This window comes from Trypanosoma melophagium (genome assembly GCF_022059095.1).
Source record: "Trypanosoma melophagium isolate St. Kilda chromosome Unknown ctg36segment0, whole genome shotgun sequence".
Lineage (NCBI taxonomy): Eukaryota > Euglenozoa > Kinetoplastea > Trypanosomatida > Trypanosomatidae > Trypanosoma > Trypanosoma melophagium.
The window spans coordinates 147757-160978 of NW_027125173.1; the positions used below are offsets into that span (position 1 = coordinate 147757).

General features: G+C 38.4%; 7 protein-coding genes across 7 annotated transcripts; all 7 read left to right on the forward strand.

Moving 5' to 3' along the window:
- Positions 1-61: 61 nt before the first annotated feature.
- Positions 62-478, forward strand: LSM04_003393 (Cold-shock protein; the record flags this gene model as incomplete). Its single annotated transcript, XM_067330680.1, has 1 exon — positions 62-478. One exon carries the CDS (start codon positions 62-64, stop codon positions 476-478), a length of 417 nt encoding a protein of 138 aa, XP_067188522.1.
- A 790-nt stretch (positions 479-1268) lies between these two features.
- On the forward strand, positions 1269-2573 carry LSM04_004847 (uncharacterized protein; the record flags this gene model as incomplete). The annotated part of the gene is made up of 1 exon (XM_067330681.1): positions 1269-2573. One exon carries the CDS (start codon positions 1269-1271, stop codon positions 2571-2573), a length of 1305 nt encoding a protein of 434 aa, XP_067188539.1.
- A 933-nt stretch (positions 2574-3506) lies between these two features.
- Positions 3507-4022, forward strand: LSM04_000588 (uncharacterized protein; the record flags this gene model as incomplete). Its single annotated transcript, XM_067330682.1, has 1 exon — positions 3507-4022. The coding sequence occupies one exon, from the start codon at positions 3507-3509 to the stop codon at positions 4020-4022; it is 516 nt and encodes a 171-aa protein (XP_067188494.1).
- Positions 4023-4292: 270 nt separating this feature from the next.
- Positions 4293-6059, forward strand: LSM04_000773 (uncharacterized protein; the record flags this gene model as incomplete). The annotated part of the gene is made up of 1 exon (XM_067330683.1): positions 4293-6059. One exon carries the CDS (start codon positions 4293-4295, stop codon positions 6057-6059), a length of 1767 nt encoding a protein of 588 aa, XP_067188497.1.
- A 603-nt stretch (positions 6060-6662) lies between these two features.
- On the forward strand, positions 6663-9521 carry LSM04_002170 (DNA replication licensing factor Mcm2; the record flags this gene model as incomplete). Its single annotated transcript, XM_067330685.1, has 1 exon — positions 6663-9521. The coding sequence occupies one exon, from the start codon at positions 6663-6665 to the stop codon at positions 9519-9521; it is 2859 nt and encodes a 952-aa protein (XP_067188508.1).
- A 451-nt stretch (positions 9522-9972) lies between these two features.
- LSM04_006778 (uncharacterized protein) lies at positions 9973-10227 on the forward strand (the record flags this gene model as incomplete). The annotated part of the gene is made up of 1 exon (XM_067330686.1): positions 9973-10227. One exon carries the CDS (start codon positions 9973-9975, stop codon positions 10225-10227), a length of 255 nt encoding a protein of 84 aa, XP_067188564.1.
- Positions 10228-10900: 673 nt separating this feature from the next.
- LSM04_005504 (uncharacterized protein) lies at positions 10901-12388 on the forward strand (the record flags this gene model as incomplete). The annotated part of the gene is made up of 1 exon (XM_067330687.1): positions 10901-12388. One exon carries the CDS (start codon positions 10901-10903, stop codon positions 12386-12388), a length of 1488 nt encoding a protein of 495 aa, XP_067188547.1.
- Between the last annotated feature and the right edge of the window lie 834 nt (positions 12389-13222).

Here is a 13222-nt window from a genome sequence, read left to right on the forward strand (position 1 = left end):
AATTACCCAGACGAGAAAAGGAATTTAAACCACATCCTCCGATCCGATTAAAGAATCTGTGATGTTTCGCGTTTGCCGTATCAGCTGCATGGCACCGTGTGCCGTGCTGTTCAACAAGGGAAAGGTGATATCGTGGATGTCAGGTCGCGGCTTCGGCTTCATTGAGGACGACACCGACAAGAAGCAGCACTTTGTGCACTTTTCCGCCCTCCAGACGGAGACCGGCGGCTTCCGCGCCCTCACGGTGGGGCAGGAGGTCGAGTTTGAGGTCGCCTCGCAGGACGGCCGCACGCGGGCGGAGAACGTCACGTCGCCCGGCGGGGCGAAGTTGCCGTCTGGCCCGCGGCCGCCGGAGGGGATGGGCCGAGGCCGCGGCGGGGGCCGAGGCGGACGGGGCGGTGGTTTTGGCGGCCGAGGCGGGGGCCGAAGTAACGATGGCCAGCAGGGCGGCAATCAGAGCTTTAGCGACGACTTTTAAGCCGGCAGTGCAAGTCGGCCCGGACGGGGAATGGAAGTGAGAAGAAGAGAGAAGAGGAAGAAGGAGGATGAGGAGTGGGGGAAGGACATACACAAAACAAAAAAAAAAAACGGGGTGTTGTACGTGATATGCAACATGGGTTCATAAGCTGTAACGGGTGGTGTGAGTGCCAAGAGTTAGATGAAGGTTATAGCAAGCATCTTGGCTAGAGCACACCGATGTGAAGCGATGAAAAAGGAAAAAAAATGAAGCAACACAACACATGAAGCTGAATGAACAAAATGAAATGGATGATAGGTCCAAAAAAAAAAAAAGTGAAAGGGAATCAGACATAGAGAATTATCTTTAGTTCGTTTCATATTCTTCAGACATGGAACACATTGGCCTCTCTCTTGCAAAGAAATAAGTAAAAAATACAATTACATGCACAGAGGCTCAAAATATGAAAGAAAGACACCCGCATGAACCAGAAAAAAAAATCAAAACTGATAAAAAAAAGTAGAAAGTCCCTATCACATGTCCTTTTTGATGCCTCTTTAGTATTTATCTACAGGGACTGGTGTCCCGGAATTGCCATGCAATTCTACATTAACTTTGATTTGATAGGGATAAAGGCGGAAAACGTAATTTTTTTTTTCGTTCGAAAATGCTATCCTTGTTCTCGGTCTTTTTTTCTCTTTTTTTTTCTACTATGGTATTTTTTCTTTATAGTACTGAAGACTAGCGGCTATAGGTTCTTCTTTCTTCTTTTTCTTTTTTTTTTCTCCTTGGACTCGATACAGTTACTAAAATGACAGAATCGATTACACAGGGTGTAGATAAAAATATCTGTGCTTGTGCCATGTGCAAGCTTTTGGCCTACTCTGCTGGAGTGTATGGTAATCAACGGAGGGCGTCTAAACACGTCATGATTGCTCGACCGTCACCGTACCATGAGGCAACAGGAGGACTTCCACCGCCGTTACCACCTGTAACTTCAACAACTTTTTGGGGTGAGCTAGATGCGTGTCCTGTATATGAAGAGTATGGATTTTGCCCCTTTGGTCGTATTTGTTTTTTACCACATACAGACGGAAAAATACCTATGGTAGAACCTGCAACAAGTGCAGAAAAAGAGCTTGAACGACTTATTGAAAAATCACGATTGGAAGAGGATAAGGATATTTGGAGTTGCGCGGTATGTGGATTTGATGGAATACAAGAGAGTAGTCAAAGCAAGGTTGGTGAACTATATTATTACCGTCATTGCCCTCGTTGCTCCCTTATGTGCTATTATCCTCATATAACGTATTTAATTGAAGCGGTCTTTATGGCTGCTGGAGATGATTATCAGGTTTTTAAAAATCTAATTGATGAGTACCGGGATATATTACCAGACATTTTAAAAGTACCATTAACGTATGAAGCTCACCGTATGGCATCATCCGTATTTGCATGGAGCTTGGTTTCACCTAAACATGTTAAGGATGCATTAGATGCAGCTTACAGGACATTACCAGAAATGAGTTGTCTTGTTAGTATTGGTAGTGGTGCAGGATACATTGAACATGTATTTAATCGTGTGGCAAATGGTGTTCCAGCGGTTCCAAAAGGTCCAGATGCATCACTAGGTCCTTCTTCCTTTGATAATGTAAATGCTTCATTTTATCCAGGAAAAAAACTTCCAATTTATGCTTTTGATGAGGTTGCGCTGAATTGTCCATACAGTGTTGCGGTTTCACTTGGTGGTCCAGCATCCTTGCTTTCTCTTCATTGCCCCAGTGCCGTTCTGCTTCTTTGTTGGCCCCCTTTTGGTTCACCACAAGAAGAACAAAGTTCAATGGGATTTGAAGCTTTAGAGTACTTTACACAGGCAGGAGGTAGAATTCTTATTTACATTGGCGATGTGGCTTCAACAGGTGATTGGCGATTTCATGAATATCTCTATACACATTACAAGTTGGTGAAGGGTTACCCTGTTCGTCGTGAAGTACGTAGATGGTGTCCACAAGAGATGGGTCTTGTTTATGCTGGAAATGACACAATTGGTGTATATGAGTTAAGAGAGCAACCCTTATCTTCTCCAGGATGGCAGTGGAGCGGTGTCTCTGTTTAGGGAATTAGGAGAAATGTGTTGCTAAGGTGCTCACTGGGTATCATTTCTTCTCAGTGGAAATACTGGCATCTGCATAGAGTTCTCCTAATATATATATATATATATATAAGGCGAGCAAAATGGGGACTTAGTTATAATCAGACATTCATAAAAACGTATACATATTTTATTCTGCTTCTGTCTCTCTTGATACGGTCCCTGGGATATAGTAAAAACATTATTGTTATGAGCGGGGGTAATATATGGCTAATTTTTCTACCTATCATCGTGGTATTCTAACACATCGTGCTGACTGAAAAAAAAAAAATAAGCAAAAAAAGGTAATAATGGGCTGGATGGCGAAGGAAACAAAAAAAAAAAAAACTAGAATCAAGAGTAAGTAAAAAAAAAAACTTAACGCGTTACGGGAGGACGAACTCAGATGATAAAAAAAAAGAAAGGATCTCTTGGAGTTAATAAGACTGAGAAAAGAAGAAAGCCATCCATACTTATGGAAAAAGCTCTACATGTGTTGTAGAAAGTTACATGCGTGGTAGAGACCTCGTTTTTGCACTTGTATTCCATATGTATTATTTTCCCCCCATTTTGCATATTTTTCAACATATTTGCGCCTGAGTGTGCATCTTGTGGTTATGTGAGAATTTCTATATATATATATATATATATATATATATATATATATATATATATTTTGGTTTCACGTTTTTCTGTTTTTTTTTCTCTTCTTTCTTATGTTGTTGATCTGTCTGTTGATTTTATCTACACATTTTTTTTGTTTTTGTTCTTCTCAGGCTGAGTAATATTCACAAAGAAATATTTGCTTGTACATGACCGTATCAAGATCATATTAGTAGGATTCTCTACTCTAGACAAGTTACGAGGAATTATTACTTCGTTTATAATAATTCTTTTATTTTTATTTTTTTGGTTATAATGAATCAGCTGGAGTTCTTTGTTGCAAGTTCAGAAAGTGCCAGATCGGATGCTTGGCGTTATCTTCGGCGAATGAGAGAATTAGATTATCGTATTGAAGAAGACATGAGTCGTCTCCGTGAGATTGCGCAACTTATAACGTCTTCAAGGCATGAAGTGATAGAATCGGAGAAGAACTGTCAAATTCCTTTGCGCAAAAATGTAAAACGCGGTCGTCCTTCTCGTGCTAGTCTTTTAGATTCCCCCAAGGTAGATGTGGTGAGCTTAACCTTAGATGAAAATAGCGTAACGTCTGATACTTCTGTTGTATCCATAGAACCTCAAAAGGCTCAAATTCTTGTTGAATATCGTTTGTGCCGTCGTCGAGTTTTAAGACAAGCTCTTGAGCGGGAAAAGGTTGCGGAAGAACTAAAGGCATGTGGTAATGAGATGTCTGAGTGCCTTGCTGCACGTATGGTACAATTGTCACAGACATTGCATGAAACGGGAGGTTTGCCCAGAAATGCTTTGTCCTAGTACTTATTTATTTATTTTTTTTTTATTTTAATGGAAACAGTAAGTCTTTTTTTTTTGCTTATTATTATTAGTATCCTTTTAGATTTCTCTCCAGGGATAAATATTCTACTCCAATTCATGTCTCACGTATTTTGTTTTTTTATTTCTTTCTTTATTCTTGTCATATCTTGAATAGTACCAGGTAGGTCTGTACCTCGGGATATAAACAAAGAATTAAGGGTATTTCTCTCTAGATTCTAGGGATTGTGTTTGTTCTGGGGAAAAAGATCCATGTCTACAATTCGACGAAAAGCACCTCGCCTATTCACTGGTGCCGTATTTCCAGAAGAGACAAGCCGTGGTCTCATGGAGTTTGCACAGCGCCATAATTTGACGAGTGATGTATGGGTACCTAAAAGGTTGGTAGGAAAGTTAAGGAGTGGGGCCACTATTCTACCCAATGCAATTCTATGTGATATCTCACTAATTCCAGGTTGTGGTGTAATCAATGCAGAAGTTATTGGTTTTGATAGTGTCTTGGTAAATGCTGCACATACGACTGATGTAGAATTTTTTGAACGTTATAAAGATGATATCATGAGAGGTGCTTGTAGCTCATTTCCATTAACGGCAAAAGGTGCACCACATCGTGAAAATCTTTGGAAAGAGTTTGCTGAGTTAGGTAAGAAGAATGGTTTTAAAAGTCCCTACTGGGTAAAACTAAGGGCCAATGGCCGTCATAGGGTGAACGCAGAAAAAACCCTTTATGCAGGACGTTATAACCCTACAGATTGTATTACGTATGAACCACATACATTTACCAATCAATTGTTTCCTCCTGCTGTAGCTCTTCTTATGCGTCGAAAAGCTTCTCAATTTGGTTACATTTCTCGTACTTGGCTAACAAAAAAGGAAGGAGAATTGCATGGTACTCGTCTTAATACAGAACGTTTAAAAGATGGTCCACCGATATTTACTGCTTATTTCTCAGGTCAGGGGAATGTGCAACCTGTAGAATACTTTTGTGCCGATCAGTTTGAAGATTATAGTGTATTCCCTACCACACGGGAAATTGATTTGGCGGTGAGTGGTGTCTTTATTGGTGAAAATAAAGTACGTGCCTATCCTTTTCTAGCTTCACTGGCAACTGAATCTTCTTCAGTTATTAGACACCGTCGAATGGCTGAGGAAACATCGAAATTTTCAACTCCTCTCTTGGTGGGATTATCAGGTAATATCTCTTCTTTTTTGAAGAATTCACAATTTATGGAAAGGTTAAAAAAATTTTCACTTCTTCATGGGTTTTCACAAGCTAATTTTATTCTTCACACACCAGAGGTTAGTCAATATTTGAAATTGAAGCCACAAGAACAGGGTATAGTGTATTCTGGGCCCATAGAATCTACTAAATTTCATTTTTCAAAAAAGAAATATTTTTGTTTTTTTAACTCTGATCAATTTGAAGAGCCTGAAATTGTAGAAGAAATTATAAAGAGGACTCCAACTCATTTTTTAATTCAAATACCACTTTTTGGACGAATATTGGTCGATTGTGCACGCCAGCAACGCATAAAACCAGAACACTCTAATATGTGGATACCAGCATCTGCACTCAAATACCTTGGTGATACATGGAAACCTTTACCAGGTGTTGTTACTGTGCCAGAGGAGCGAACACAATCAGAAATGTTTATTCCTATTTTTTACAACATTTCTGACATAAATATTCCTTCGGACGCGCTAGAGTGGTGGCCAACATATTTTCCCTGTGATGCTGGGAATAAAATGTACTTGGGTGAAGTAAAGATGTTACTTTCTATGCGTGCATGGGAGCAGGGTTACAAATCCCCTGTTTGGGTTACGCAAGCGTTAATAAGTCAAATGGGAGCGAGGAGGAAGCGTTGGAGTCGCCGCAGGACATTTTTGAAAGGGAAACCTTTTTTGAAACCTCCTTCTGTACTGATAGGTAATGATGAGTACGTTAACTTGGATGAGATAAAAAGTGGTGAACATTTCTTGTTGAATGTGAAGAGTGGGGTTGTTGACCTCGTAACGTAAAAGGATGTTTAGAGAGAAAGAGAGAGAGAGAGAGAGAGACAGGGTTAGGTTGTTCTCTTGGGAAAGTCTATTTTAATCAAGGGTACAGAATAATAATAATAATAATTTCTTGACAGATTTATTTAATTTTGCTTGGTTATTTTTTGCTCTGTTTTTAGATTTTTTCTTTGTTGGGTTTTTATTTATTATTATTATTATTATTATTATTATTATTATTATTATTATTATTATTATTATTATTATTATTATTATTATTAGTTTGCACGGCACATTATTTTTCCTTTTTTTTCTCACTCTCTCTATGGAGTGCTTTCATGAGATTCTCCATGAGTAGTGAGAGAAGGAGAGGTGAGTCTTTGTATTTGTGCTTGTTTTGATGAAATAATAAGCTTATCCATTGAAAACACACTGAAAGAGAGAAAGAGTGAGAGTAGCGAAATGAATACAGAACAATTATTATATTTCCTGTTCAATGTGCGGAATTTTTGTTTTATTTTGTTGATTCCCTTTTTATTTTTCCTTTATATATTTATATATATATATATATATATATATATGTATATATATTTGCTAATCTCTTTACCAGGTTGGATAGTGCACTTTATGGCACCGCGTCGCAAGCGTGGACGGGAGGAGAACTCGGTTGACCGTGTGCGTAGAAGTGATGAGGAGCCCGACGAGGATGAGGAACTCGGCGAGGATCTCTTTGGCGAGAACTACGAGCAAGATTATCTCAACCCAGATAATGAGAGCGATATCACAGACGACGATGTGGCAGATGAGGATTGGATAGATGACAACAGTGATGTGTCTGCCATTTCTGAGGCAGGACGAATGGCGGTGGATGCGATGCTGGACAGACGGAAGGCGATGGAGCAGCGACTACGGGTTGAACAGCAGCAATTGGAAGAAGGTGTATTTAGTGATGTGGATGATGAGGATTCTCTCATAAGTGCGGAGGATGATTACAGTAATGGGGAAACAGGAGGTGAGGGAGCTGAACATAATGGAGATGGCAATAATAATAATAATAATAATAATAATAATAATAATAATAGTAACAATGATGATAATGCTGCAGATGCCAAGGATGATGGTGTTTATGTGCGTGGGGATCTTGAGGCAATGGATTTTGATTGGCGTCAACCACAGTGTGATTTGGTAGAATGGCTTGCACAAGAACTTCCACGTCGTGTAGTTAAAAACCGTATTTACAATTTTTATTTAAATTATGTGGAACATGGAGTAAGTGTGTATGAACAAAAGGTAAATTTAATGACACGTGAAAATGAAGAAAGTTTTCAACTTAGTTACAGTCATCTTAGTCGTGCTTATGATTCTATACTAGCACTATGGCTTGTTGATGTTCCTGATCTTATGATAGAGTTACTTGAAGATGCGGCAAATTACTTTGTTTTTCGACTTTTTCCACATTATCGAAAAGTACACCGACATATTTTGGTTCGTATTTGTGATTTACCAATATGCGATCCTATTCGAGATTTTCGTCAAATTCATATGAATGTTTTGGTACGTGTAGAAGGTGTAGTTATTAGAAGATCCCCTGTTTATCCTCAAATGCAAGCTGTTCGTTACGATTGTGTACGGTGTAGTTATATTATTGGTCCTATTTACCAACGTGGGGATAAAGAGCAGCGTGTTAATATGTGTCCTAGTTGTCATAGCAAAGGTCCTTTTCGTGTGAATATGATTCTTACAGAGTATCGTAATCATCAAACCATTATGTTACAAGAATCTCCAGGAAAAGTACCACCTGGTCGATTACCACGTAGTTTGGAAGTTATTCTTACGAATGATCTCATTGACCGTGCAAACCCTGGAGAAGAAGTAGATGTTACTGGTATATACCGTAATAATTTTGATCCTTTATTAAATAGTCGTCAAGGGTTTCCTGTATTTACTACAGTTTTACATGCTAATAATGTAATACGTCGAAGTGCGGAAGTAGGTAGTTTTAGACTCCCTGATGATGAGAGAACTCGTATATTAGAACTCGCGAAGCATCCAAATATTAAACGAAAATTATTACATTCTATTGCCCCAAGTATTCAGGGACGTGAAGATATTAAACTTGGACTTCTTCTTGCCATGCTTGGAGGTGTACCAAAAGACGTAGGTGGAGACCAATCACATCGTATTCGTGGTGATATTAATGTTCTACTTGTTGGAGACCCAGGATGTGCTAAATCTCAATTTTTAAAATTTGTAGAAAAAACAGCTAATCGTGCCGTCTTTACTACAGGACGAGGTTCTACTGCAGTAGGTCTAACAGCCTCTGTACACAAGGATAGTATAACTGGAGATTTTGTGTTAGAGGGGGGCGCACTTGTTATTGCAGATCGTGGTAGTTGTCTTATCGATGAGTTTGATAAAATGTCTGATCAAGATCGTACTTCTATTCATGAAGCTATGGAACAACAAACTATATCAGTGGCTCGTGGTGGTATAGTTACCACATTATCAGCTCGATGTAGTATTCTTGCAGCAGCTAATCCCATCGGTGGACGTTATGATCCATCTTTATCATTTGATGCGAATGTAAATCTTACAACTCCTATTTTATCTCGTTTTGATCTTCTCTTTGTTGTACGAGATGAAGTTAATGTGGAATTGGATGAAAAATTGGCAACCTTTGTTTGTCATTCACATATTCGAAATCATCCTCGATCACAGGAAGAAAATAAACGTTCTGAACGGGAATTACATGAAAAGTTGTCAAAACTTCGTCATTTATTAGAAAACACAACAACAGAAAATGAACGTTATTCAATTGAGCAACAACTACAAAGTTTGCGTCAAAGTGTTATGAATAAACCAATGCAAGAAGATGATGATCCTTCTAGCAATAAACCTCTACCTCAGTCATTGCTTAGAAAATACATTATGTACGCCAAAGCACACTGTCATCCACGAGTTTCTAACATTGATGCTAATACTATTGCACGACTTTATACGGAATTACGACAGGAATCTAAACATGGAGGTGTGGCTATTACTGTACGTCATATGGAGTCTATTATACGTTTATCAGAGGCACACGCCCGAGTTTATCTCCGTGATTTTGTCCGTGATGAAGATGTAAGTGCCGCTATATCCCTCTTTCTACGTTGTTTTATTCAAACACAGAAGTACAGCCAACGTAGTTCGATGGAAAGCCGATTTCGAAAATACTTTGACTCGGATACAGAACCACTTCCACTTATTCAACACCATATTAAAGTTGCTATACACTCTATCCGCAGTTTTGAGCGGCAGATGTCTGGTGGGGTGGAGCCGACTAAAGTACGTATTGATGTTTCACAACTGGAGCACTGTACAACAAATGTGTCAAAGGAGGCGCTGAACGCCTTCTTTGAGTCTAATGATTTTAAGAAGGATTACACACTCATTCGCGATCCCGTAACAAGGATGCCACTTCAAATAGAGCATTCCTTAGTTTGATTCACATTTATTGTTTTTGTTTTCTTTCCATGTGTTTAACACGAACACACACACACACACATGCGTACACACGGTAAACTGGTCATCTTGTTATAACTCGCAGACTTCAGTTTAATTCTTGTTGTTATTGTTTATGCCTGTGAGTGGGAGTGTGTCATTTTGTTGCTCCAGAATTTTTTTTTGAAAAAGTGCCGTCTAAAAATAGAAGCATCTTTTTTTTTTAATTGACATTATTATTCGGAATACCATGTTCATTAATATGTTTCTCTCTTTTCTCTTTTGGTACTGGTCTGCTTGTACTGATATTTTTTTTTATTGTGTGTGTATTAATATCCGTTTTTATTTATTTATTTCTGTATTATTTATTTATTTATTTATTTATGCGAAAAAGAAAGAAAGAAAGAAAGAAAGAAAGAAAAAAAAAAAGAAACGATCTTCTTTCGATGGTTGCATGACCTGTGTCCCTTCTGGACTCTTCTCTGCGACTGTTTCTAATGTAGACAATGAGACTTCACCGCTAAAAAAAGTTTGTTTACAACATCAATTACGACTGGAACAGCTCCGTACACGTTTGCAGCACCACATACATAACACCAATTCCTCTGCAGAATTACCCAAATCGTTAGAGTTACCACCATCATCCCCAGATACACCCTACATTGCAGAAGTCATAGAACTCACACCGACAAATAGTTCTAATGTCTGAAGCGGAGATAAATTTAGGGTTAACAAAAACAATAGTGATGATAATAATAGTGCCGATGTCAATGAAATACGTGATTTACTACTTAACCATCCTCATCATACGTCAAGACGAAGCTGCTCATTCAGAATACCTCCAGTTTCTATTAGTCAACAGTAACCAAACCAACAGGTTGATCTTGAGAATGGGATGAAAATAAAAAGTGGTCTTAAAGATGTTCATGCCCCATCATCAGTATATAGAACTCTCATTTTAGATGATATGGGCGTCCTTGCTGAGTCTAAGGATGGAGAATTATTTCTGTTTCACTTTGAGTGTACTACATGTTTGACAAAGGAATCCATAGTTATCGATTCAAACACTCCATCCGTGGCATACTGCCCTTTCTGTGGTTCTATTCAGTCGCAGAAGGGTTTGAATGCAGTTTCGTTGTTTTTATTATTATCTTCCTCCTCACCGGTGTAAATGATATAGTTTATGTTGTTTTGTTTTTCTTTTTTTTTAATCATTTCTTTGTTTATGTATGATTTCGTACGCGAAATAAAGTAGCTTTTTTTTTCTTTTACCCTCTCTTAATTCTCCGCCAAAATGGGATTGTTTGGGTTCTAACTGTCTCAGTAATACATACAAATTACACTTTTATTAGGGGAAAAAAAACGAAAAAGTTAAAGTGGAAATGAGCGTTTCACAGATTGTTACAAACTTCTTCCAGGTCTTATTGGGAGAGCCATTGAATATGGTGTCTTTCGTCTTTGTGGGAGTTGTTTTGTCACTCTTGATGGTACTGGTACAATACAAGTTTTCACAGCGTTGTGGTGTAAATAATAGAAATAATACTTATGATGATAACAACAATGATACACTAAAGGATAATTCATCATCTGCTTCTTTGTTAGAAAAGCGACAAGGAAAGAAAAATAATGAGCATGAGAATGATGAAAAGTCAAAAACCAAGGAGAATACTCTCGCTGCTGGTTCCACTGGAGAAGGAAGGTCTAAACAAGAAAAGAAAATAGAACCTACCTCTGTTATACGTGGTTTTCCTGAAGTAGATGCACTTATTCTTTCACCATGTCAAAGGTTTTTATTTATTAACTGCCGCAGCAAGCGACGGGCACGTTTGTATCCACAAAACTCAAATCGTGCCTTTATGTCACGTGGAAAAGAATTACAAGAAAAATATTTTGTTTCTGTTGATGATGCTGTTATGCATGCTACAGGTGATGATGGAAAGGTAGAAGTGCGTTCGGCAGCCTTTTCATATGATGGTTCAAGATTTGTTGTGGGTGAGAGAAACAATGACAGTTTTTTTGTATTTTCAATTGGTAATAACTGTCAATTAACACTGCAAACAAGCTGTAAATTGCCTGGTCGTCGACTAGTCTCTTCCCTCCCACCATGGGGAGTAGCAGGTGAAAATAGTGAACTTATTGTAATGCTGCATGAGAAGGACTGTGAAGTTGAAGTGTTTAATCTTCATACTGCGGTGTTTCTTGGGAAAAAGAAATTTAAAGTGGGTAATGCATTAGCATGGGCACAACAAGATACCACCATTGCCGTAGGGGGATCATTTCTTAAGGAAGCGCGTGTGGCAACGCTGCAAATCCTTTCAGATAGGAATGAGTTTAACCTAAATAATAGTGTACACGTGGAGAGTGATATTAAGTTGCGTGTTTCGACAATAGCACTTACCTCCAAAAACGTTCCATCATTCAATACGTGTGAATATCTTCTCGTTTTGACAGAAGATGGTTGTTGTAAAATTTACAATATTGAGTCTAATACCGTCAATGCTAAGGTGGAGCGTCTACCAACTCTTGTTGGAGAATTTATGGATTCCACCTTTGCAGGGTGGGACTCAGAATCTCCTGTTCAAATGACTGTGTGTATTTATGGCTCCTCACATCACGAGCGACTTGCCGTGGCGCTCTCCCGCGGTGGTGATGTTGTGGTTTACCGCCAATTAACACCAAAGACAACAAAGACAACTTCTTCTTCTAATGCGCTCTTCACACTGGGGTCTGTTATGCAATTGCATGATTGTCATGAAGGGGATCGTGTGGATCGGGTAGTGTTCATACAGAACGGCGAGGGACTCGCTACAAGTGGGGGTGCAGATGGCAGACACGTTCGACTCTGGACACTTCCACCAATTTCCAACTAAAATAGCAAAAAAGAAGAAAGGATAAAATGGAAACATTGCAAAAGAATATATATATATATATATATGATGTGATTGGAGGAACATGAGAAGGGTGAAAAAAAGGAAATAAAGGCATTAATTGTATTTCTTGAATGTTCACCGGGATGATAAGTTATTACTTTTTCTTTTCTTTTCTATGCAAAGTACAGAAAAGAAAAAAAAACTGTTTTTTTTTTTGTCTTCACTGTTTCTTTTTTTTGTTAATGGCGAATTGAATATCGCCATTCTGGTGGTACAAAACGAAGAAAAAGAGATCTTGAAGCTTTTTTGAATAATCAATGGTTTGTTCTTTATATTTCAATAGGTTTCCTCCTTCCATCCAAAGTACGGCTCAAGAATTTACAATGTATTTGCTGGTTTTATTTAAAACGCATTGAAGGAAACAGAAGTTGTTTTAAATTTATTTTTAACTCATGAAATTATGACAAAAACATAGGTATCAACGTCCTTTGAGGGGATACTAAATGGACCTACCAACTCATCTTGATCCTTTTTTTCTCTGTGCAAACAGGAAAACTTCTGATACTTTTAGATGTTTTTATTGTTATATTATTTGTTCGACTTCATATGTTTTTTTTTTTGTTTCCTTCGTGTTCTTTTCTCTGTTCTTTCGGGTGGAGGTTAAAGGGGGTGGAAGGCTTCGTGGACGACTCGCGCGCAGCTATTTGACCCCAACTGTGAAGAGATATTATCACACGACTTCTGGGGAGTCAAAGAAACAAACAAAAAAAAAAACAACAACAACGAAGGGTTGGACACATCCACAGGTGCATTAACAAGGGAGACAAAACAAAC